The sequence below is a fragment of the Oncorhynchus masou genome, chromosome 21 (genome assembly GCF_036934945.1).
Source record: "Oncorhynchus masou masou isolate Uvic2021 chromosome 21, UVic_Omas_1.1, whole genome shotgun sequence".
NCBI classification, from domain to species: domain Eukaryota; kingdom Metazoa; phylum Chordata; class Actinopteri; order Salmoniformes; family Salmonidae; genus Oncorhynchus; species Oncorhynchus masou.
Genome location: NC_088232.1, coordinates 50194194 through 50220825, shown reverse-complemented (window position 1 = coordinate 50220825; position 26632 = coordinate 50194194). Strand labels below are relative to the sequence as shown.

Genomic DNA, 26632 nt, shown 5'->3' with positions numbered 1-26632 from the left:
CTGTAATACCAACATGTTTCAAGCAGCCCACCATAGTCCTTGTGCCCAAGAACACTAAGGTAACCTACCTAAATGACTACAGACCCGTAGCACTCACATCCATAGCCATGAGGTGCTTTGAAAGGCCGGTCATGGCTCACATTAACACGATTATCCCAGAAACTCTAGACCCACTCCAATTTGCATACTGCTCAAACAGATTCACAGATGATGCAATCTCTATTGCACTCCACACTGCCCTTTCCCACCTGGACAAAAGGAACACCTACGTGAGAATGCTATTCATTGACTACAGCTCAGCGTTCAACACAATGATGCCCTCAAAGCTCATCACTAAGCTAAGGATCCTGGGACTAAACACCTCCCTCTGCAACTGGATCCTGGACTTCCTGACGGGCCGCCCCCAGGTGGTGAGGACAGGAAGCAACCCATCTGCCACACTGATCCTCAACACTGGAGCCCATCAGTCCCCTCTCCTGTACTCCCTGGTCACCCACAACTGCATGGCCAGGCACGACACCATAATTAAGTTTGCAGACGACACAACAGTGGTAGGCCTGATCACCGACAACGTCGAGGCAGCCTATAGGGAGGAGGTCAGAGACCTGGCCGTGTGGTGCCAGAATAACAACCTATCCCTCAATGTGATCAAGACAAAGGAGATGATGGTGGACTACAGGAAAAGGAGGGCCGAGCACGCACCCATTGTCATCAACGGGACTGTAGTGGAGCAGGTTGAGAGCTTCAAGTTCCTTGGTGTCCACATCACCAACAAACTAGAATGGTCCAAACACACCAAGAGTCATTAAGAAGGCATGACAAAACCTATTCCCCCTCGGGAGACTGAAAAGATGTGTCATGGGTCCTCAGATCCTCAAAGAGTTATACAGCTGCAACATCGAGAGCATCCTGACTGGTTGCATCACTGCTTGGTACGGCAACTGCTCTGCCTCCGACCGCAAGGCACTACAGAGGCTAGTGCGTATGGCCCAGTACATCACTGGGGCTCAGCTGCCTGCCATCCAGGACCTCATCACCAGGCGGTGTCAGAGGAAGGCCCTAAGAATTGTCAAAGACACCAGCCACCCCGGTCATAGACTGTTCTCTATGCTACCGCATGGCAAGCGGTAGTGGAACGCCTAGTCTAGGACCAAAAGATACTAAACTGCTTTTACCCCAAAGCCATAAGACTCCTGAACAGGTAATCCTATACCTACCCGGACTATTTGCATTGTGTCCAGGAACGCCCCCCAAACGCCTCTTTTACGCTGCTGCTACTCTCTGTTTATCATCTATGCATAGTCACTTTAACTATACCTACATGTACAAATTACCTCAATTAGCCAGACTAACCGGTGCCCCCGCACATTGACTCTGTACCAGTACCCCCTGTATATAGCCTCGCTACTGTTATTTTCACTGTTTTCTTTCTTTTTCTGTACTTATCAATTGTTACCTAATACCAATTTTTTACTTAAAAATTGCACCGTTGGTTAGGGCTTGTAAGTAAGAATTTCGATGTAAAGTCCACGCCTGTTGTATTCGGCGCACCTGACAAATAAACTTTGATATGATTTCATGTGATAGAGCTGGTCGCCCGGCAAAACTGAGCAATCGGGGGAGAAGGGCCTTGGTCAGGAAGGTGACCAAGAACCCGATGGTCACTCTGACAGAGCTCCAGAGTTCCTCTGTGGAGATGGGAGAACCTTCCAGGGGGACAATAATCTCTGCAGCACTCCACCAATCAGGCCTTTATGGTAAAGTGACCAAGGCACATGGCAGCCCGCATGAAGTTCACCTTCTAACAGGACAATGACCCTAAGCACACAGCCAAGACAAAGCAAGAGTGACTTTGGGACAATTCTTTGAATGTCCTTGAGTGGCCCAGCCAGAGCCCAGACTCGAACCCGATCAAACATCTCTGGAGCTTTGCAGCGACACTCCAATCCAACCTGACAGAGCTTGAGAGGATCTGAAGAGGAGAATGGGAGAAACCCCCCAAATACAGGGGTGCCAAGCTTGTAGCGTCATACCCAAGATGACTCAAGGCTGTAATCACTGTCAAATATGCTTCAACGAAGTACTGAGTAAAGTGTATGAATAGTTATGTAAATGTAATCGTTTGAAAAAATGTCTCAAAACTTGTTTTTGCTTTGTTATGTGGTATTGTGTGTAGATTGATGAGGGGAGAAAAAATGATTTCATAAATTTTCGAATGAATCTGTAACTCAACAAAATGTAGACAAAGTCAAGGGGTCTGAATACTTTCCGAATACACTGTATAACCCCGGAACATGATTGGAGGTGTCCCCTAGGGGAACTTGGAGAGCAATCAGGGGTTAAAGTGGAGACATCTGGCCAACAGAGAGGACAACTGCTACTACGCAACCACATCTAAATCTCAGCTAAATCTTCCCACCTCAGGAGAAGGTAAGGAAGGATGGGGCCTAATCTAGTGGCCCCGAACCTCTTAAAAGTCACAAATTGTGTTTCTAGTGTCAAATACCTGCAGTCCTTTTTAAATTACAGTCACTTAATTTGGTTGTAAATTGAGACACCTGTCTCCTTACTGCAGATCTACTTGCTGTAATGGAGAGGTTTTGGACAAAGCCGGGATGAATTGACTATAATTAAGAGAGACAACGGGTGCTTATTGCTATTCATGGCGGAACTAGTGGATCCTTGAAGTTTGAGTGCTAAACAATACGAAGCAGGGTTCTCAGCCGCCCCAAAGCTTTACCTGTTTTGTTGGAGAGTTTGAAGAGGACATTCTTGTTGGTGATACCACACACATTCCGGACCGAGGCGATGCAGCTGTAGTTGGCGTAATCCTGAGGTCGAAGGTTCTTCAGCTTTAGAATCTTGGTCTCCCCCTGCAACTCAGAAAGAAACAGTGTTGCACCGCCTTGTGCTGCACCGCCTTGCCCAGGCCTCTCGCTCTTAATGTGTCTTACAAAAGGGTAAGATAGCAGTAGTATTGACCTCGTCTCTTCATCTCACACACATCAAAGAGCTTCCTTGGCAGCGTTTCAACAATGAGCTCATTCCCAGTCTTCAAACGAGGAGTAGTATCTTTATACCAAGCTTTCCAATTCATTAAGTTCATTAGCTGTCTATTCGGATGTGCTTGAAACGGTGTGCTTGGAACAAATGTCAAGATGCATACATGTGCTATTAATACACACATCAATTATTTTACCAACAACAGCTGTTTTGTCTGCCCTCGTGTATACCTCCATCTTTGTGGCACTGGCAACATACTTACAATATGCTACTTACGTTACTTATGTTCAAAAAGGCATGCTCCAGTACTTGGGCGACTAGTAAGTATTTTTTAACCCTTTACACTCGTACCCATATACTGGTTGAAAATGGCATATTTGGAACGCAGTGGCTGTACACCAACATGCTATACATAACGTCAGAGCTCTGGCGATGTACGGGTTTTGACTGACAGACATTCTGAGCCGTTCCCTCTTCCCAACTTTCGCAAATGTTTTGCTGTCTGAGTGAGGGAAATGCTGTAACTTAAGAGGACTCAATGTATTTTGAAAATTAGACATTGAGTATTATAATAAATACTGCTTTGATGTCATACACGTCAGCCAAACACACGTGAGTCCAAATGTGCACATCACATTTACATATCATAACGCTTCTCATATTTATGAGAATGATGTTTATGATTTATGATCACTATGTTTGATGTAAAGTTCCAAGATGACATGGAGTCATACCCTGGGTTGTTTTGAACACAATGAGCCTGTTTGTCCATTGTGGAGAACATTTGCCGCGGCACACATACCTGAATGCACTCATAACTGAACTACGCGCACCAGAATTATGACCTGTTTCACTGAATTGCATTGTAAAAGCCTAACACTGCAATATCATATTTTATAACTTAGTTGATCGTGTTGGCAATAGAACAGGCGTGCTCACCCAGATTGTTATTTATAATGGACCATTTTTGGATTCAGTAAACAACAGTAATTGTGTGATGGTGGGGATGCAGGGTTGTGTTCCAAACAAAACAGCTACAAGTGTACTTGGTCTAGTTCCTCAACAGCACAGCTAGGAGAGCTCAAAAAAGCACCTTATATGTAGTTGAAGACTCTTCTTTGAGTCATAAAAGTGCATTGAAATTGCAGTGCATTGGAGACACCAGTTATTTCTCGAACTCAATTCTGTGTATTTTTTTTTGTTTTATGTCGCACCTAACCCACATTTACCAGGAACATTTTTTGTTGTTGTTGGTATTTTACCCAGTTTTTTCTCCCAATTTCAATTACTATCTTGTCTCATTGCTGAAACTCCCCAACGGAATCAGTGGAGGCGAAGGTCAAGTCACGCGTCCTCCGAAACATGACCTGCCAAACCGCACTCCTTAACACTCACCCCGGAAGCCAGCTGCACCAATGAGGAAACACCGTTCAACTGACGACCTGTGTCAGCATGCAGGCACCCGGCCCGCCACAAGGAGTCGCTAGAACGCAATGAACCCCCCCGTCCGAACCCTCCCCTAACCCAGACGACGCTGGGCCAATTGTCCTTCGGCCTATGGGACTCTCAGTCATGGCCGGTTGTGACATAGCCTGGGATCGAACCCGGGTCTGTAGTGACACCTCAAGCATTGCGATGCAGTACCTTAGACTGCTGTGCCACTCGGGAGGCCCCCAGGAATGTCAGACATACGACTCATTGTCAAAATGCTCTTATCTCTCCTGTCAACGAAGATTACTTTGCAAAAAGGGAAGAGACTAGATGACATGTTTTGAAAAGGCAGATGCCATTTTCCAACCTTTCACAGAAATTGCCCTCACGAAACATCATCCCATTTGGGATTCAAGGGTTCCAATGGGAGACGTTCCAAATGCTGTGAAGGAGGTAAACACACTTAGTCTGATCTAAAAAATATGCATGAAAAGTAATGACTTAGGAGTTCCTTAATAGCTAAAATAATGATCAGAGGGATGGGGGTTGTTTGATCTAGCTCAGGGGTCTCAAACTCAAATTACCTGAAGGCCAGAAAAGTCCTCCTGAGGCCCCGATTCCAATAGGTCTGTTGGACATAGGGCTGTTACGGTGACCGTATTACCGCCCCATCGGCGGTCACGAGTCATGGAGGCAGTCAAATTCCACATGACTGTTTGGTCACGGTAATTAGGCTTCTCTTCTCCAAGCTGTGATGTTGCTCACGGTCATTAGTAGCCCACCAAACTTGCTAACTACCTGGGACTCAGCACTCTATTGTCCCTCTAATCACTCTGACATCAATGCAAATCTAATCAAAAATCTAATCAAACACTTCATGAGAGCCCATGAGCTCATGTTTCTATAGGCTATGCAATTGTGCGAGAAAACAGAGTGAAGGCCTCTACTAAAAAAAAGGAGGAACCCATCAGCTTACCATATTTATTTCTCAACCTTCCTAATATTACGCACATTGTTTATCTTTACAACAGGAGCACAGCCGACCTGGCTGGCATGAAAATGAACCACAGGACAAGTGCTCTCCATTCGCTATTTAAGTGCATAGATGACAAAAGGCTACCCTTTTCAAGACAGGTGCATGAAGATGGTCCATTCTAAATCCAAACAAATTTCACACCTACAGTACCAGTCAAAGGTTTTGACCCACCTGCTCATTGAAGGGTTTTTCTTTGTCTTGATGACAGCTTTAAACATCAAGGCAAAGGGTGGCTACTTTGAAGAATCTCAAATTTAATGTATACACTACCGTTCAAAAGTTTGGGGTCACTGAGAAATGTCCTTGATTTGGAAAGAAAAGCAAAAAATTTTGTCCATTAAAATAACATCAAATTGATCAGAAATAAAGCGTAGACATTGTTAATGTTGTAAATGACTATTGTAGCTGGAAACGGCTGATTTTTTTATGGAATATCTACATAGGCGTACAGAGACCTATTATCAGCAACCATCACTCCTGTGTTCCAATGGCACGTTGTGTTAGCTAATACAAGTTTATCATTTTGAAAGGCTAATTGATCATAAGAAAACCCTTTTGCAATTATGTTAGCACAGCTGAAAACTGTTGTTCTGATTAAACTAGCCTTCTTTAGACTACTTGAGTATCTGGAGCATCAGCATTTGTGGGTTCGATTACGGGCTCAAAATGGCCAGAAACAATGACCCTTCTTTTTTTTCTTTTTTTTCTTTAAAATTTTACCCCCTTTTTCTCCCCAATTTTGTGGTATCCAATTGTTAGTAGCTACTATCCTGTCACATCGCTACAACTCCCGTACGGGCTCGGGAGAGACGAAGGTTGAAAGTCATGCGTCCTCCGATACACAACCCAACCAAGCCGCAATGCTTCTTAACACAGCGCGCATGTGTCGGAGGAAACACCGTGCACCTGGCAACCTTGGTTGGCGCGCACTGCGCCCGGCGATGAGACAAGGATATCCCTACCGGCCAAGCCCTCCCTAAACCGGACGACGCTATGCCAATTGTGCGTCGCCCCACGGACCTCCCGGTCGCGGCCGGTTTACAACAGAGCCTGGGCGCGAACCCAGAGTCTCTGGTGGCACAGCTGGCGCTGCAGTACAGCGCCCTTAACCACTGCGCAACCCGGGAGGCAAAACAATGACCTTTCTTCTGAAATTTGTCATTCTATTCTTGTTCTGAAAAATGAAGGCTATTCAATGCGAGAAATTGCCAAGAAATTCAAGATCTCGTACAACGCTGTGTATTACTGCCTTTACAGAACAGCGCAAACTGGCCCTAACCAGAATAGAAAGACCCTTGCACCCTTCGGTCTCAATGTAGACTTTGATCAGCAGCCATTCTTGTGATTATTGTGACTTTTCCATTGTAATTATTTGTAGGCTTATGTAGTCTAAATTGAATCTATGATTGTATGCTATCCATTTGTTTTTTGTAGGTTGTTCTTTGCATGTCATTTTAATATTTGAGAATTAACCAATGATATTAGGCCATACTTGGCCATGATTACAGAAACCTGTGTATGTATTTTGGCACTATATAAACGAGTCACCCTGCAGTGTTTGTGATTATACCCTGATGAAGACAGCTTGTCTGTCGAAACATTGGACATTACATTTTTGCACCTGAGCTCTTAGAGTGTGCGGCTCTCCTTTATCTTCAAACACTCCCTAAAACAATTCTGCGAGCAGGCTTTTCTAATCGACCTGGCCCGGGTATACTGGAAGGATATTGACGTCATCCCGTCGGTAGAGGATTCCTGGCTGTTCTTTAAAAGTGCTTTCCTCACCATCTTAAATAAGCATGCCCTTTCAAAAAATGTAGAACTAAAAACAGATATAGCCCTTGGTTCACTGCAGACCTGACTGCCCTCGACCAGCACAAACACATCCTGTGGCGAACTGCACTAGCATCGTATAGTCCCAGCGATATGCAATTTTTCAGGGAAGTCATGCTGGCCATGCATTCCTCCTGGCTACCCCAACCCCGGCCAACAGCTCCACACCCCCCGCAGCTACTTGCCCAAGCCTCCCAGCTTCTCCTTCATCCAAATCCAGATAGCAGATGTTCTGAAAGAACTGCAAAACCTGGACCCGTACAAATCCGGTGGGCTCGACAATCTGGACCCTCTTTCTAAAATTATCCGTAGCCATTGTTGCAACCCATATTAACAGTCTGTTCAACCTCTCTTTCGTATCGTTCGAAATCCCTAAAGATTGGAAAGCTGCTGCGGTCATCCCCCTCTTAAAAGGGGGTGACACTCGAGACCCAAACTGTTACAGATCTAAATCCATCCTGCCCTGCCTTTCTAAACTCTTTCTAAACTCTTCGAAAACCAAGTTAATAAACAGATCACTGACCATTTCGAATCCCACGTACCTTCTCCGCTGTGCAATTCGGTTTCCGAGCTGGTCATGGGTGCACCTAAGCCACGCTCAAGAAATTAAACGACATCATAACCGCCATCGATAAAAGACAGTACTGTGCAGCCATCTTCATCGACCTGAACAAGGCTTTCGACTCTGTCAATCACCGCATTCTTATCCGCAGACTCAACAGCCTTGGAATCTCAAATGACTGCCTCGCCTGGTTCACCAACTACTTCTCAGATGGAGTTCAGTGTGTCAAATCGAAGGGCCTGTTGTCCGGACCTCTGGCAGTCTCTATGGGGGTGCCACAGGGTTCAATTCTCGGGCCGACTCTTTTCTCTGTATATATCAATTATGTTGCTCTTGCTGCGGGCGATTCCCTGATATACCTCTACGCAGATGACACCATTCTGTATACATCTTTCCCTTTTTTGGACACTGTGTTAACAAACCTCCAAACGAGCTTCAATGCCATACAAGACTCCTTCCGTGGCCTCCAACTGCTCTTAAACGCTAGTAAAACTAAATGCATGCTTTTCAACCGATCGCTGCCCGCACCTGCCCGCCCGACTAGCATCAATACTCTGGACGGTTCTGACTTAGAATATGTGGACAACTACAAATACCTAATGACTAAACTGTCATTCCAGACTCATATTAAACATCTCCAATCCAAAATTAAATCTAGAATCGGCTTCCTATTTCGCAACAAAGTCTCATTCACTCACGCCGCCAAACATACCCTCGTAAAACTGACTATCCTACCGATCCTCGACTTCGGCGTTGTCATTTACAAAATAGCCTCCAACACTCTCCTCAGCAAACTGGATGCAGTCTATCACAGTGACATGCGTTTTGTCACCAAAGCCCCATATACCACCCACCACTGCGACCTGTATGCTCACGTCGGCTGGCCCTCGCTACATATTCGTTGCCAGACCCACTGGCTCCAGGTCATCTATAAGTCTCTGCTAGGTAAAGCTCCACCTTAGCTCACTGGTCACGATAACAACACGCACCCGTAGCACGCGCTCCAGCAAGTATATCTCACTGGTCATCCCCAAAGCCAACACGTCCTTTGGCCGCCTTTCCTTCCAGTTCTCTGCTGCCAATGACTGGAACGAATTGCAAAAATCGCTGAAGTTGGAGACTTATATCTCCCTCACTAACTTTAAGCATCAGCTATCTGAGTAGCTAACCGATCACTGCAGCTGTACACAGTCCATCTGTAAATAGGCCATCTACCTACCTCATCCCCATATTATTTTTATTTACTTTTTTGCTCTTTTGCACACCAGTATTTCTACTTGCACATCAATCACTCCAGTGTTAATTTGCTCAATTGTAATTACTTCGCTACTATGGCCTATTTATTGCCTTACCTCCTCACGCCATTTGCACACACTGTATATAGACTTTTTCCTATTGTGTTATTGACTGTACGTTTGTCTATTCCATGTGTAACTGTTGTTGTTTGTGTCCCACTGCTTTGCTTTATCTTGGCCAGGTCGCAGTTGTAAATGAGAACTTGTTCAACTGGCCTGCCTGGTTAAATAAAGGTGAAATAAAAAATAATAATAATAAATGTGCAACATTAACATCTACACTGTATTTCAGATACATTGTATGTTCTTTTATTGGACCTAAAATGTTATTTTCTTCTTTTTTTTAAACAAGGACATTTCTAAGTGACCCCAAACTTTTGAAAGGTAGTGTATTTTGATTTGTTTAGCAATTTATTGGTTACTACCTGATTCCATGTGTTATTTCATAGTTTTGATGTCTTCACTATTATTCTACAATGTAGAAAATAGTAAAAATAAAGAAAAACGATGGAATGAATAGGTGTCCAAACTTTTGACTGGTACTGTATATTATTTAGTATATGTAAAGACAAGATTAAATCAATAATTGTGTGATGGATGACAATACTAGCCTATCACTTGTGAATTATACATTATCACTTGTGAATTATATATTATCACTTGTGAATGATGCCCAGCATAAGAAACAAAGCCTTTCTTTTGCAACTTTTTATAATTATCGTCACACACCTCATGTAGCCTAGCCCATAGGCCTATATGTTTTGATGTTTGTATCACAACTAAAGTGGCCAAATAACTTCTTAAAATGATGCACATGAATCCGCTTTATAAGGGGGGTAGAGCCTAACTGACATACATAAGCAGTGTGTGAGTTTCAAGTTTGGAGAAGTTAATTTTCACCATATAAATGCACCTTTATAATAAAAGCATCACATGCATAATCACATTTGCGCTCACTTTTGATAATGGTGTTTTCCCACTAACGGAACATTTGCGCTTATAGCCTACTACCATGTGCACATTCCTGCGCTTAAAATGTGAAGAAATAGCCTAATAGTTTATCAACATTTTAAGCTAAACATTTATTTTTTTAATGCTAGTGTTTGTATTCATTTGGGATCTACTGCATCCCACAACTGTCCCAGACTATGTTTGTAAAATGTATTTCTCGCACAGAATAGAATAAGTCGACTGTTGTACTATTGGGGATAGTATTTTGACATAGGCTAGTGCTTTTGCTGTTTGTTAGGCCTACTCTTCTTGTTGGCTGACGAAAAGTAAATGTGGATAATTCTTCCAATATCTTCAATATGCACCTCGGAAATGGATAAAGACATGTGCAGGTGCGTACCCGATATGTCTATCTTCACTTGTAGCCTGTGAGAAAGACCCGATCACGTGATGGAGTGCCATGTGAGTGAGAGGTACTTCAGAGCGTTCAGCACTCAGGGAAAAGGGCACAACGCAGCACTACGGGCCAAGGAAACAACGGCCACTGGCCACAAAAGGCATAGATTTTTTGCGGGGCATTAAGGCCACAAAGGATGCCGCAGTGAAGTTCGAGGCATTATCAAGTGCTTGTCAAATTGTGAATGAGAGACTAATGAAGTGTGTACAGCCTGCGCAAAAAAAACTAAGCAGAGCTCATGCCTTTCAAGCTACTTTTTAAAAATCATCTTTAGAGTCGCATCATGCAGCCTTAGAATGTATTGAAAATTCAAACATATAGCCCAACGTTTGTAGAACAACTAAAGTTACATTAATAACCCTAAATTAAGAATATAGGAGTACCTATTTCTTTGTTAACCGCTCAACACAGAAAAGCTGCATGTGCGAACTCCCTCAAATTGTTTATTCAGCTTTGTTCAATTGTATTCTTCATACTATAAAATAATATAAAATAATGCAATGGAATTCTGAGCAAATGTTGTCTGCTAAATGAACTACCGTAGCCCACAGACATTTTGGCATAGCCACATCAGGACCTAACCGGAGGACAACTCAGAGTTATTCTGTTATTCTGAAATATACTACATTTTCTTCATATCATGTTTCTTTAGATCTGTCTAAAATAAATCATGTATTTATTGTGAAGGTATAGGCTATATTACATGGCTTTATTAGACTTTTTAAAATGTAGATGTTCCAAAGGTCTGCATCAGTGGCTTGTAGGCTGTATATGGAAGCCAGGAGATGCTAAATGTGTTTATATAAATTAACGGTCAATTACCGTGAGACCCGACAGTTATTTGCTTGATAATCACTGGCTGACGACATTTTGTGACAGCCACAGCCCTAGTGGGACCACAAGAAAGCAGCTCTCGGGACGGATTTGGCCCCCAGGCCACGAGTTGCAGACCCCTGATCTAGCTGTTGCAGCATGTGTGGACTCTGGGCTTACTTGTGTGAAGAAGGGCTCGTAGATCTCTACGCCCTTATCCGAGCCTTGGGACAGGAATTCTTGGCCACGCCTCCAGCTGTAGCGCACCGGGGGGTTGGAGTTAGCCATGCAGCGCAGGAACACCGTCCTCTCATAGTAGAACTGTTCCTTAGCCTCCCCGATGCTCTGGTGGACAGTTACAATGGGATCATCCAAATCTAGAGCAAGAACATAGAAACAATGGCATCAAGGTGCCGCCAAGCAGTCTTTGTTTGCCACACACTTGTGAAGGTCAAAGCATGAAGTGCAATTACATGATCTACTTAGTCCCAGGGACCTATTTATGTACAGTGGCTGGGATTTAATGAACTGTGCTGGTTCAAGTGGTTGTTGTCATCTGTTGCGATCAAATGTTCCCCCTTAAGCTCATCAATGGAGCCTGTGATGCACTCACGCTAAAAGTGCATGAAAAGAAGGAAAAAACATGTGTTTTTATGCCAAATGTAATTCCCTTATAAATACCATATCAATCATATAAATGCAGTGTGAAATATCATATAAATTCATACAGTGGGGTGAACAAGTATTTGATACACTGCTGATTTTGCAGGTTTTCCTACTTACAAAGCATGTAGAGGTCTGTATTTTTTTTATCATAGGTACACTTCAACTGTGAGAGACAGAATCTAAAACAAAAATTCATAAAATCACATTGTATTATTTTTAAGTAATTCATTTGCTTTTTATTGAAGTGTACCTATGATGAAAAATTACAGACCTCTACATGCTTTGTAAGTAGGAAAACCTGCAAAATCAGCAGTGTATCAAATACTTGTTCTCCCCACTGTATATATCCTTATATTTTTCAGGAGAGCATCAAAAATGAGAATCCCTGACTTCTACAGTCTACAACCACATAAAAATGACACTTTTGTATTCTCTGTTATACGTCCGAAATGCCAGGAATCCTCAACCCCATTCATTAGCGTCAATTAAACACAGACTCACACACACACTGCACTAAGGTGCTTAGATTTTATTTTATTTTTTGGGGGGGGGGGCAAATTTCAGTGAAAAGGACCACTTAGACTCCAAAGCTCCCGCTCCAATCAAGAGGGAGCTTTTAAAAAATGTGAGTTTGATAAAAGCTCTCTAATGACAAAAAAGTGCTCCACGGAAGAGCCACCTAGTATGGGTTACTTTGGGATGCAAACAAGCACCTTGAAAAAGCTGTTTTCCACCAGCCGACTAACTACTGCCACGGGCAGTCCAGAGCCAGACTCATTTCCTATACAAACCATTATAACATCTTTTACTTTTTTTGTTATAATAAAAAATGGCTTTGTAGATTAGTCCGCGTCAGTTAGTCCGTACAGTTTCTAATTTGATGTCAGACACCCTCTACCAACCTGCAAGGATTCCAACACGGCATCGCTGAATGGCAGCGAAACAGCTTCACGTGTCATTGCTTTGATCAGCTGGTGTAGCAAAGAGGGCAGGATGGATAAAAGACTCCCCCAGTGGAGCACATGAGACAATACGCAAGGGTTCTGATCTCTGAGTCAGGGGTAATGGCTCTGTGGCTCATTGTCTCCCCCTGGCAATGTTGTCTGCCACTGTCCATCTCCTCCTCTTATTTATCTTGTATCTCAGCAGTAACCCATCTATCCTTTCGTTCTCTCCTTTCTCTCAGAAGAACAGAGTGCAGACGCACCACATTTGTCTTGTTTTTGTATTTTTCAGCTCCCGGCTACCGGGGCACACTGGATTTTCAAACATGGAGACGCTGACTCGATCAACCTCATTTGTTGGGGTTGAGGAATTTGTAGCTGACTCTTTTGAAGGAGAAGGGGGGGAAGGGTAAGATTGCAGCGTAAAGCTTTTAGGGGTTAGGGTTAGTTCAGATACAACTCATCCACAGAGGGTAAGTATATCCATCTAGCCTGCCACAGTAAACCCATACATTATGTCTGTCCTCTGACATTTGGAAATTGAATCGCTGCTTTGGAGAGAGTGAGGTGTGCAAACACCAGTAATGTGATGGACTAAAACTTGCAGTATCTGCATAATGCTTCATTTCAGTCAATTTGCAATTATCAGCCCTGATAAACAGAGCAATTAGAACGATTAATGAATTCACCATCTAAATGCTGAACCCAATCCGTCTCCCAAGACCTAAAACGGCTGCACAAATGAAACACTATAAAGTACTACTTGAGAATTCAAAGTGAACACCAATGTGTGGCTATCTCTCTGGGTCCACAAGCTATTTTCTATAGCCATAAAATTAGATTTGCAATTTGGGTGAACTCTCTCCCCACTGGGCACAGACGTCAGTTCAACGTCTAGTTTTTATTTACATTTGGTTGAGTTGCCAACTAATGTGAATTCAATGTGAAATCAACCATGACGTTGGATTTAGGTTAAACGTTTGGGTGAAAAAAATATGAAATCCTCTGACATTGATAATTTTTGCAAATCCAATCAGTTATACACATTGACTCAACATCATCACATACATGTTTTTTTTTGGTTGAAATGGCGTGGAAACAATGTTGATTCAACCAGTTTTTTTACCCAGTGGGTATTTAATACACCCTTCCTGAGGTGTGGTTGCTGCTTTTCCACATTTGCAATGTAGGAATCGGCAGCAGGACTTCAAGCGTCTAATTATGCATTCCAAATGGCATCCGATTCCCTATAGAGTGCACTACTTTGGACCATTCAAGCGAGTGTATGGCACATTTCATTCACTGCAATGTCCTACCTGTGGTGGTTTTCTTTTTTAGACCTTAATGTATTTCAAAAAGCCACGTTGCTTTAACCTGCTTTAAAATGACTTTCATTCAGCCACAACGTCATGTTGCCTGGGAGGGTAAGGACTAGGAGAGAGCGAGTGAATGCCTGTCCTTCAGTAGTTTAAACGCAAGGCATGGGTAAGTGGACACAGGCAATCTGCAGGGGGGGAAAGGACAAAACTGATGATGTGTGCTGCGAACACCGGGGGAGAGCAGTGGAAGAAAAGGGCAGGCAGGCGACCGAGGCCTGTCCACTCACAGTAGACGTCCACTCGGATGGACTTGATGGCCGGGGAGCCCAGGCCGTTCTCAGCCTTGCAGTAGTAGCGTCCTCCCTGGAGCCTCTGGATGCGGGTGATGCGCAGGGTCTCGTTGAACACACTGGAGTCCTGGAAGCGGTCCGAGGCACTACCGGCTGTTTTGGTCCATCGGATCTGGTGTGGGAAAGAGATAAGAGGTCAGAGGTGACATCTGCTGACCGAGGACTAATGCTATGGACAACAGGCTGGACTGACGGTAAATTGGGTCAGCCATGGGATAAATTATATTGCAAAACACACCTGTTATTCTGGATTCAAATGAGCCAATGTAGTGCATGTTTTAGAAGAGGTCAAATAATGGACTAATAATGTTTATTTTTTCAAATATGGGCTTTATTCAGCCTGTGAATAAACAACAATCAATAAAAATCAATAGTACCACATTTTCTTTATTTGTCCATAATATTCTCTCTATTGGGGAACAGCAAGAACATATCATACTGTAATAGATACATACAGAATAGGTGGGCAACTACAAATACCTAGGTGTCTGGCTAGACTGTAAACTCTCCTTCCAGACTCATATTAAGCATCTCCAATTCAATCCATTAAATTGAGAATCAGCTTCCTATTTCGAAACAAAGCCTCCTTCATTCACGCCAGCAAACATACCCTCGTAAAACGGACTATCCTACCGATCCTCGACTTCGGCGATGTCATTTACAAAATAGCCCCCAACACTCTACTCAGCAAACTGGATGTAGTCTATCACAGTGTCATCGGTTTTGTAATCAAAGCCCCATATACCACCCACCACTGCGACCTGTAAGCTCACGTCGGCTGGCCCTCGCTGCATATTCGTCGCCGGACCCACTGGCTCCAGGCCATCTATAAGTCTCTGCTAGGTAAGCTCCGCCTTATCTCAGCTCACTGGTCACGATAACAACACCCACCCGTAGCACGCGCTCCAGCAGGTATATTTCACTAGTCATCCCCAAATCCAACACCGACCTTTGGCTGCCTTTCCTTCCAGTTCTCTGCTGCCAATGGCTGGAACGAATTGCAAAAATCGCTGAAGTTGGAGACTTATATCTCCATCACTAACTTTAAATATCTGAGCAGCCATCTGAGCAGCTTACCAATCGCTGCAGCTGTACACAGCCCATCTGTAAATAGCCCATCCAAATACCTTACACATCCCCATATTGTTTTTATTTACTTTTTTGCACACCAGTATTTCTACTTGCACATCATCGCCTGCACATCTATCACTCCAGTGTTAATTTGCTAAATTGTAATTACTTCGCTACTACGGCCTATTTTTGCCTTACCTCCTTACTCCATTTGCACACACTGTATATAGATGTTTCTATTGTTATTGACTGTACTTTTGTTTATCCCATGTGTAACTCTGTGTTGTTGTTTTTTGTCGCACTGCTTTGCTTTATCTTGGCCAGGTCGCAGTTATAAATGAGAACTTGTTCTCAACTGGCCTACCTGGTTTAATAAAGGGGAAATAAATAAAACATTAAAAAAATATTGATGGTAAAACTGAGTGAAATGTATATCTGTGGCGCTATTCAAAAGCCATTAAAAGGACAAAGCGCATCAAATATTTAGAAGGTGGCTTGTGTCGGAGTGGTTCTTGTGAGACAACGACGTGTCTTACATTCCAACGCCTTCCAGTGAGTCTGGATTCCATACAGCATGAGAACTCTGAGAAAACCAGAACTATAACTGAACCACAGGAAAACAGCTCTGACAATTCCATGCAACTCTTTGAGGTATTCTCGGCACTAAACCTGTGTTGTTTTACAGGGTCAGCCATAGTAGTATGGCGTCCTGGGGGCAAATTAGGGTTAAGTGCCTTGCTCAAGGGAACACTGCCAGATTCTTCTAGCCAGCAACCATTCGGTTACTGGCCCAATGCTCTAACCGCTACGCTACCTGCCGCCCACATTAAGTATTTCATGTGTTTGAGTGTTTGGAGGAGAAATGCATCTGAAACAAGGCAAGAAGAAACTAGGCATCCCTGGCATTAGTGATCTGAGAAGGGCAGAGGATGAGAACACCAGTCTCCTGCTGCCTGGCTATCCATCTGAATGGATGTTTCATATACAGATACAGTATATACCATCAGCTTAATTTACATATATATTATATACGATCAGTATAATTTACATATACAATCAGCTTAATTTACATACATTTGGGGTGGCAGGGTAGCCTAGTGGTTAGAGCGTTGGACTTGTAACCGCAAGGTTGCAAGTTCAAAACCCCCGAGCTGACAAGGTACAAATCTGTCGTTCTGCCCCTGAACAGGCAGTTAACCCACTGTTCCCAGGCCGTCACTGAAAATAAGAATGTGTTCTTAACTGACTTCCCTGGTAAAATAAAAATATACAGTATACACGATCAGCTTAATATACATATACAGTATATACAATCAGTATAATTGACATATATAGTATATAAGATTAGTTTCATTTACAAATACAGTACAATATACATGATCAGATTAATTTACATATACAGTATATACTGTACATGGGGGCGGCAGGTAGCCTAGTGGTTAGAGCTTTGGACTAGTAACCGAAAGGTTGCAAGATAGAATCCCCGAGCTGACAAGGTAAAAATATGTCATTCTGCCCCTGAGGAAGGCAGTTAATCCACTGTTCCCCGGGCGCCATGGATGTTGATTAAGGTAGACCCCCGCACCTCTCTGATTCAGAGGGGTTAAGTTGGGTTAAATGAGGAAGACACATTTCAGTTGAAGGCTTTCCCTTTCCTCACTACACTCACCTCCACCATACTAGACTCCAGTCGTGGCCAAAAGTTTTGAGAATGACACAAATATTAATTTTCAAAGTCTGCTGCCTCAGTATCTTTAGATATTGTCAAATGTTACTATCGAATACTGAAGTATAATTACAAGCATTTCATAAGTGTCAAAGGCATTTATTGACAATTACATGAAGTTAATGCAAAGAGTCAATATTTGCAGTGTTGACCCTTCTTTTTCAAGACCTCTGCAATCCGCCCTGGCATGCTGTCAATTAACTTCTGGGCCACATCCTGACTGATGGCAGCCCATTCTTGCATAATCAATGCTTGGAGTTTGTCAGAATCTGTGGGTTTTTGTTTGTCCACCCGCCACTTGAGGATTGACCACAAGTTCTCAATGGGATTAAGGTCTGGGGAGTTTCCTTGTCACGTTCTGACCTTTATTTCCTTTGTTTTGTCTTTATTTAGTATGGTCAAGGCGTGAGTTGGGGTGGGCAGTCTATGGGCACAGCCAGGGGAATATCGCCGCCCCAAAGCAGAGCTGGAGGCAGCAAAGGCAGAGAGGCTCTGGTATGAAGAGGCAGCATGGCGGCGTGGTTGGAAGCCCGAGAGTCAGCCCCAAAAATGTATTGGTGGAGGAACACAGGGAGAGTGGCTAAGCCAGGTAGGAGCCCTGTGCCAACTTCCTGTGCTTACCGGAGTGAGAGAGGGACCGGGCAGGCACCGTGTTATGCTGTGGAGCGCATGGTGTCCCCGGTGCGGTACATTCCAGCTCCTCGAATCAGCCGGGCTAGAGTGGGCATCGAGCCAGGTGCCATGAAGCCGGTTCTACACATCTGGTCTCCAGTGCATCTCCTTGGGCCGGCGTACATGGCACCAGCATTACGCATGATGTCCCCGGTTTGCTAGCACAGCCCAGTGCGGCCGCACTGGTCGGGCTATGGGGAGCATTCAACCAGGTAAGGTTGGGCAGGCTCGGTGCCCAATAGCTCCAGTGCGCCTGCACGGTCCGGTCTATCCAGTGCCACCTCCACGCACCAGCCCTCCGGTGGCAGCCCCCCGCACCAGGCCTTCTCTCCGTTTTCTGCCTACAGGGTCTCCTGTCTGTCCAGCGCTGCCAGAGCCTTCCTCCTCTCCAGCGCTGCCAGAGCCTCCCGTCTGTCCAGAGCTGCCAGAGTCTCCCGTCTGTCCTGAGCTGCCAGAGTCTCCCGTCTGTCCTGAGTTGCCAGAGTCTCCCGTCTGTCCTGAGCTGCCAGAGTCTCCCGTCTGTCCAGAGCTGCCAGAGTCTCCCGTCTGTCTGTCTGCAGAGTCTCCGTCTGTCCTGAGCTGCCAGAGTCTTCCGTCTGTCCTGAGCTGCCAGAGTCTCCCGTCTGTCCTGAGCTGCCAGAGTCTCCCGTCTGCCCTGAGCTGCCAGAGTCTTCCGTCTGTCCCTGAGCTGCCAGAGTCTCCCGTCTGTCCTGAGCTGCCAGAGTCTCCCGTCTGTCCTGAGCTGCCAGAGTCTCCCGTCTGTCCTGAGCTGCCAGAGTCTCCCGTCTGTCCTGAGCTGCCAGTCTCCCGTCTGTCCTGAGCTGCCAGAGTCTCCCGTCTGCCCTGAGCTGCCAGAGTCTCCTGAGCTGCCAGTCTGTCCTGAGCTGCCAGAGTCTCCCGTCTGCCCTGAGCTGCCAGAGTCTCCCGTCTGTCCTGAGCCGCCAGTCTCCCGCCCTGAGAGTCTCCCGTCTGTCCTGAGCTGCCAGAGTCTCCCGTCTGTCCTGAGCTGCCAGAGTCTCCCGTCTGTCCTGAGCTGCCAGAGTCTCCTGTCTGTCCTGAGCTGCCAGAGTCTCCCGTCTGTCCTGAGCTGCCAGAGTCTCCCGTCTGTCCTGAGCTGCCAGTCTCCCGTCTGTCCTGAGCTGCCAGAGTCTCCCGTCTGCCCTGAGCTGCCAGAGTCTCCCGTCTGCCCTGAGCTGCTAGAGTCTCCCGTCTGCCCTGAGCCAGCCAGCCAGGAGCTGCCAGAGCCGCCAGCCAGCCAGGAGCTGCCAGAGCCGCCAGCCAGGAGCTGCCAGAGCCATCAGTCAGCCAGGATCTGCCAGAGCCGTCAGTCAGCCAGGCGATGCCAGAATCGCCCTTCACTCTGGAGCTGCTGGAATCCCCCGTCTGTCCGGCGCTGCCGGAATCCCCCGTCCATTCGGGACCCATGTCTAGGGTACCCAGTCCGTGGACGGTGGCGAAGGTCGCCGCTTTAATGAGGCCATGGAGGTGGGCGAAGAGGCGCACTAGAACTATGGTGAAGTGGGGTCCACGTCCCGCGCCAGAACCGCCACCGCGGACAGACACCCACCCAGACCCCACCCTGTAGTTTCAGGTTTTGCGGCCGGAGTCCGCGGGGGGAGGGGGGGGACTTTCACGTTCTGACCTTTATTTCCTTTGTTTTGTCTTTATTTAGTATGGTCAGGGCGTGAGTTGGGGTGGGCAGTCTATGTTTGTGTTTCTATGTTTTTCTATTTTTGTGTTTGGCCTGATGTGGTTCTCAATCAGAGGCAGCTGTTTATCGTTGTCCCTGGTTGAGAACCATATTTAGGTAGCATGGGTTTCACTGTTGGTTTGTGGGTGTTTGTTTCCGTGTCTGTGTTTTTCACCACATGGTTCTGTTTCGGTTTTGGAAATCTGCCGTTACGTTCCTGGCCATGGACCCAAAATATTGGATGTTTTGTTCCCCGAGCCACTTAGTTATCACTTTTGCCTTATGACAAGGTGCTCCATCATGCTGGAAAAGGCATTGTTCGTCACCAAACTGTTCCTCGATGGTTGGGAGATGTTGCTCTCGGAGGATGTGTTGGTACCATTCTTTATTCATGACTGTGATCTTAGGCAAAATTGTGAGTGAGCCCGCTCCCTTGGCTGAGAAGCAAGCCCACATATGAATGGTCTCAGGATGCTTTACTGTTGGCATGACACAGGAATGATGATAAAGCTCACCTTGTCTTTTCCAGACAAGCTTTTTCCGGATGCCCCAAACAATCGGAAAGGGGATTCATCCGAGAAAATTACTTTATCCCAGTCCTCAGCAGTCCGATCCCTGTACCTTTTGCAGAATATCAGTCTGTCCCTGATGTTTTTCCTGGAGAGAAGTGGCTTCTTTGCTGCCCTTCATGATACCAGGCCATCCTCAAAAAGTCTTCGCCTCACTGTGCGTGCAGATCCACTCACACCTGCCTGCTGCCATTCCTGAGCAAGCTCTGTACTGGTGGTGCCCCGATCCCGCAGCTGAATCCACTTTAGGAGATGGTCCTGGCACTTGCTGGACTTTCTTGGGTGCCCTGAAGCCTCCACAACAATTGAACCACTCTCCTTGAAGTTCTTGATGATCCGATAAATGGTTGATTTAGGTGCAATCTTACTGGCAGCAATATCCTTGCCTGTGAAGCCCTTCTTGTGCAAAGCAATGATGACGGCACGTGTTTCCTTGCAGGTAACCATGGTTGACTGAGGAAGAACAATGATTCCAAGCACCACCCTCCTTTTGAAGCTTCCAGTCTGTTATTCGAACTCAATCAGCATGACAGGGTGATCTCCAGCCTTGTCCTCGTCAACACTCACACCTGTGTTAACGAGCGAATCACTGACATGATGTCAGCCGGTCCTTTTGTGGCAGTGGAAATGTTTTTGGGGGATTCAGTTCATTTGCATGGCAAATAGGGACTTTGCAATTAATTGCAATTCATCTGATCACTCTTCATAACATTCTGGAGTATATGCAAATTGCCATCATACAAACTGAAACAGCAGACTTTGTGAAAATGTATATTTGTGTCATTCTCAAAACCTTTGGCCATGACTGTACACTCCACTCCCACTATACTACAATCCCTCTGGCAGTCATGCAGATAATTAGAGAAAATTGTCCATTCAGCCCTGGAATTGACCTGGCTGGGGCCCGTGTGAGCCTTCCTGTACGGGCTACTTATGAGCGGGGAAGGCGGGATCTGCAGTCCACGGAGCTGAAGCAGAGATCCATTCAAGAATGTTACGTGTGGGGCGGGCATTGTGCAGCCACTAACACCCCCACCCCACCCTCCACCACCTCCACCCTGCAAATCATACCCTCTCACTCGCTAATTTGAAACGTTTCACAACCCCATATTCCAAGACAGATAACTTTTGGTCTGGTTTGGTGATACTTTTCTCACGGCACCACGGGTGTGGAGGAAAGAATAAATACAATAATACCACTGGGGTTGAGGCACGTTCTGAGGCCGGACAGAGTCGCAACCTAGCTTTGGGTGGCGATCAGGGGGATAAAATACATTTCATGCTTTGCTCAAGATGGTTGGTAGCATGGATTTGTTTACACTCATATTGGTGTTGGTTAAGGAACAGCTTTGGAATTCATGGGGCTTAACTACACACGGCTTTCTTTTTGGTGGGAGGGTTAATAGGATGTCCTCTCTCTCTCAGCAACTTGAACCTCAAAGTTTGGATTTAAGTTAAACCGCTGTAGCTTTTTACTCAGTAAATAGAGAGAAAGCAGCTTTAAAACTTCTAGGCCCCCAGACACTGCCCCCCCCCCACCCACCAAAAAAGCCATTCAGAATTCCAATTTGACTCAGACTAGGACAATGAAAGACAATGGACAATGCCGCAGATATTATCATTGTCAACTATGCTATCTGACTGGGTTGAGTCCTAGCGGCTGTTAATGACAAAACAAACAAAGATTTTCATGATGGACCACTGTATAGTCAGGTCTCATAGGTACCCCTTACGAAAAAAGATTGCAGTCAGAGTGCAGTATAACTGCAGTTACGCCTCGATCACACCGACAGCGTTATTGCATTTTGGTACACCAGAAGTACATTCATTTCCAATAGCAGTTGCAGGGTGTTCTGTGTGGTACATAGGTTGGATTTATCGAAGGTATACATCAAACTATATCTGTAGACGGCTTGACGGAAATGGTAGCAGAACTTTGAACTTTTGTTGCACACATATCCAGATGATGCTGAGTAACATTTTGCGGAATGTCGCTGTCATTGTGATCGAGGTGTTAGAGTGCAGTATATTCTGCAATTACTGTGTCCAAAATACCAGTTGACTGCAGTTACTGCGCTTTTACTGCAGTTTCAAAACTGCATTCTTTTTCTGTCAAGGATTACTTTGAACTTGATCTACACTACCGTTCAAAAGTTTGGCGTCCTTGTTTTTGAAAGAAAAGCAATTTTTTTGTCCATTAAAATAACAGAAAATTGATCAGAAATACAGTATAAACATTGTTAATGTTGTAAATGACTATTGTAGCTGGAAACAGCTGATTCTTTTATGGAATATCTACATAGGCGTACAGAGGCCCATTATCAGCAACTATCACTCCTGTGTTCCAATGGCACGTTGTGTTAGCTAATCTAAGTTTATCACTTTAAAAGGCTAATCTTAATCTCACCAGTCTCAACACCAATAAGGCATAATTGCAAAGAAAAAGCCAATAAAAAGAAAATATTAAGATGGGCAAAAGAACACAGACACTGGACAGAGGAACTCTGCCGAGAAGGCCAGCATCCCAGGGTCGCCTCTTCACTGTTGACGTTGAGACTGGTGTTTTGCGGGTACTATTTAATGAAGCTGTCAGTTGAGGACTTGTGAGGCGTTTCTCAAACCAGACACTCTAATATACTTGTCCTCTTGCTCAGTTGTGTACCGGGGCCTCCCACTCCTCTTTCTATTCTGGTTATAGCCAGATTGTGCTCTTCTGTGAAGGGAGAGTACACAGCATTGTATGAGATCTTCAGATTCTTGGTAATTTCTCAGTTGTATTGCTTCTTTAATCAGAAAAACTGTTTTCAGCTGTGCTAACATAATTGAAAAAGGGTTTTGCCTTTTAAAATGATAAACTTGGATTAGCTAACACAACGTGCCATTGGAACACAGGAGTGATGGTTGCTGATAATGGGCCTCTGTACGCCTATGTAGATATTCCATAAAAAATCAGCCGTTTCCAACTACAATAGTCATTTACAACATTAACAATGTCTTCACTGTATTTCTGATCAATTTGATGTTATTTTAATGGACAGAAAATGTACTTTTCTTTCAAAAACAAGGACATTTCTAAGTGACCCCAAACGTTTGAACGGTAGTATATGTAGCTATAATGTCACATTTACAATATGCTTAGAGATGTGTTATACTGTATAGGCTTCAATATACACAATATAATGTACACAAAATACAGTATACACAAAATACAGTAATGCATTTCTTTGTAATGTGGCTTCATAGTCAGCATGTGCTAATCATGTATTCCATCCAGTCTATCAACGCCACTGGATGTAGCCTATAATACGATGATGAAGCACGTCACAGAATGTTCGGAAAGAGGAGAAGAAGAATCTGTTCTTAGCCTTGTTTGTCGTTCACATAGTCGTTCACACATGCAGCAGGGCTATGCTGCGGTTGATGGTTTGCCTGCATGTAGCTAGTCAGCTGCAGCAACAGCAGATGACTGACATATGAGAGGAGCGACTCAGCCCCCGATCAGCACACTGCAGTGACGTAGTCTCCAGTGTGGGAAAAGACAGGCCAGCGTCCCCATTCACCAGGCTATTTATAGCACGCAATGCCTCAGCGGTCTGTCATAAGTAGCAGCCTAGGGGATCTGCCAGTCAGCAACACTTGTTGTCTGTGGGATCTGCCAGTCAGCAACACTTGTTGTCTGTGGGATCTGCCAGTCAGCAACACTTGTTGTCTGTGGGATCTGCCAGACAGCAACACTTGTTGTCTGTGGGATCTGCCAGTCAGCCAGCCATACTTGTTGTCTGTGGGATCTGCCAGTCAGCAACACTTGTTGTCTGTGGGATCTACCAGTCAGCCAGCCACACTTGTTGTCTGTGTGATCTGCCAGTCAGCCAGCCACACTTGTTGTCTGTGGGATCTGCCAGTCAGCCAGCCACACTTGTTCTCTGTGGGATCTGCCAGTCCGCCAGCCACACTTGTTGTCTGTGGGATCTGCCAGTCAGCAACACTTGTTGTCTGTGGGATCTGCCAGTCAGTCAGCAACACTTGTTGTCTGTGGGATCATAGAGTCAGGTGGACACCAGGTTAACATCCCCCTACACAGGGCAAATGACCCTAATCACTGCCCTGTGATATTTTTCCCTGGGAAATAGTCAGCCAGCCATACTTGTTGTCTGTGGGATCACCACTCAGCCAGTAGCATCTGGTCTCCTATCCAGGGACCGCCAGGACCATCCTTGTGTCTGTGGTTCTCCAGTCAGCATGCCAGCACTTATTGTCTGCTGGTTGGTCTGTGACAGCCAGCACAATTGATGTCTTGGACTCTGACTGTGTGTGTGCCACACTTGTTGTCTGTGGGATCTGCCAGTCAGCAACACTTGTTGTCTGTGGGATCTGCCAGTCAGTCAGCAACACTTGTTGTCTGTGGGATCATAGAGTCAGGTGGACACCAGGTTAACATCCCCCTACACAGGGCAAATGACCCTAATCACTGCCCTGTGATATTTTTCCCTGGGAAATAGTGCCTCCTACTGGCACTACAACACCACTTCCAGTAGCATCTGGTCTCCTATCCAGGGACCGACCAGGACCATCCCTGCTTAGTTTCAGAAGCATGCCAGCAGTGGTATGCTGCTGGTTGGTCTGTGACAGGAAGACACAATTGATCTTGGACTCTGACTGTGTGGAGTGAAGACAGGAAGAGACAGGGTCAAAGAGACAGGGTGTGGAAGACAGGAAGAGACAGGGTGGAGGAGGAAGACAGGAAGAGACAGGGTGGAGGAGGAAGACAGGAAGAGACAGGGTGGAGGAGGAAGACAGGAAGAGACAGGGTGGAGGAGGAAGACAGGAAGAGACAGGGTGGAGGAGGAGACAGGAAGAGACAGGGTGTGGAGGAAGACAGTGTCTGAGGAGAGAGGAAGGAAGGTGGAGGAGGTGTAAGAACTAGGAACTTACTAAGAGACAGGGTGGAGGAGGAGGAAGACAGGAAGAACAGGGTTCTGGGGTAGGAGGAAGTCCTTTCCACATCAAAATAAGGGAGAGTGGGGGAGGAAGACAGGAAGAGACAGGGTGGAGGAGGAAGACAGGAAGAGACAGGGTAGAGGAGGAAGACAGGAAGAGACAGGGTGGAAGAGGAAGACAGGAAGAGACAGGGAGACAGGGTGGAGGAGGAAGACAGGAAGAGACAGGGTGGAGGAGGAAGACAGGAAGAGACAGGAAGAGACAGGGTGGAGGAGGAAGACAGGAAGAGACAGGGTGGAGGAGGAAGACAGGAAGAGACAGGGTGGAGGAGGAAGACAGGAAGAGACAGGGTGGAGGAGGAAGACAGGAAGAGACAGGGTGGAGGAGGAAGACAGGAAGAGACAGGGTGGAGGAGGAAGACAGGAAGAGACAGGGTGGAGGAGGAAGACAGGAAGAGACAGGGTGGAGGAGGAAGACAGGAAGAGACAGGGTGGAGGAGGAAGACAGGAAGAGACAGGGTAGAGGAGGGAAGAGACAGGAAGAGACAGGGAAGAGACAGGGTGGAGGAGGAAGACAGGAAGAGACAGGAAGAGACAGGGTGGAGGAGGAAGACAGGAAGAGACAGGGTGGAGGAGGAAGACAGGAAGAGACAGGGTGGAGGAGGAAGACAGGAAGAGACAGGGTAGAGGAGGAAGACAGGAAGAGACAAGGTGGAGGAGGAAGACAGGAAGAGACAGGGTGGAGGAGGAAGACAGGAAGAGACAGTGCAGTGCTGCTTAAACTGGGAGGATATGGCAGAGGAAGGGCTAAAGTCAGAGACTCCACTTGAGCTTCCTGCACAAAAGGGTAATCCTCCCCATAATATGGGGTGTCTTTTGAACTGTCGAACACTTTGGAGTTTCAAACGGCTTCTTGGAAAGAATGTTAACATGTATTACTTCCTTGTCACTGCAGACTTCACACACCCACTCAAACATTAGCACCTTCAGAATACTAAACCCCACTGCTCTAGAGAGACAGGATATCTTGGTGGGGAGTGACTGACTACATACCAATTCCCAATCCATTACTGCACTGTCAGTAGTACGCTGGTGTTGAACTTTGTTCTGTCTGAGACGTGTAACGCTTTAGTTTAAACGCCACTCCACAAAAGCCATACTCAATAGGAAATGGTAGAATCTGGTGTGGATAGACAAAATGTCTATCTCAACCAGTTTCAGGTCCGTGAAAGGAGTATGCTGGTGTGGACATTGAAACAGAGCCCATGTCCATGTTCCAATCAGAGTCCATGTTCCAATCAGAGCCC

At 45.6% G+C, this 26632-nt stretch overlaps 1 protein-coding gene across 1 annotated transcript in view; it reads right to left on the bottom strand.

The window, feature by feature from the left end:
- The window catches only part of LOC135508471 (MAM domain-containing glycosylphosphatidylinositol anchor protein 2-like), a 219020-nt gene that overhangs the window by 127065 nt on the left and 65323 nt on the right, over positions 1-26632 (bottom strand). The window contains exons 3-5 of the mRNA XM_064928684.1: positions 14598-14772; positions 11562-11758; positions 2741-2873 (exon numbers count right to left, since the gene is read on the bottom strand). Of these exons, the coding sequence (XP_064784756.1) occupies positions 2741-2873; positions 11562-11758; positions 14598-14772 (505 nt within the window). The remainder of the gene's footprint in view (positions 1-2740; positions 2874-11561; positions 11759-14597; positions 14773-26632) is intronic.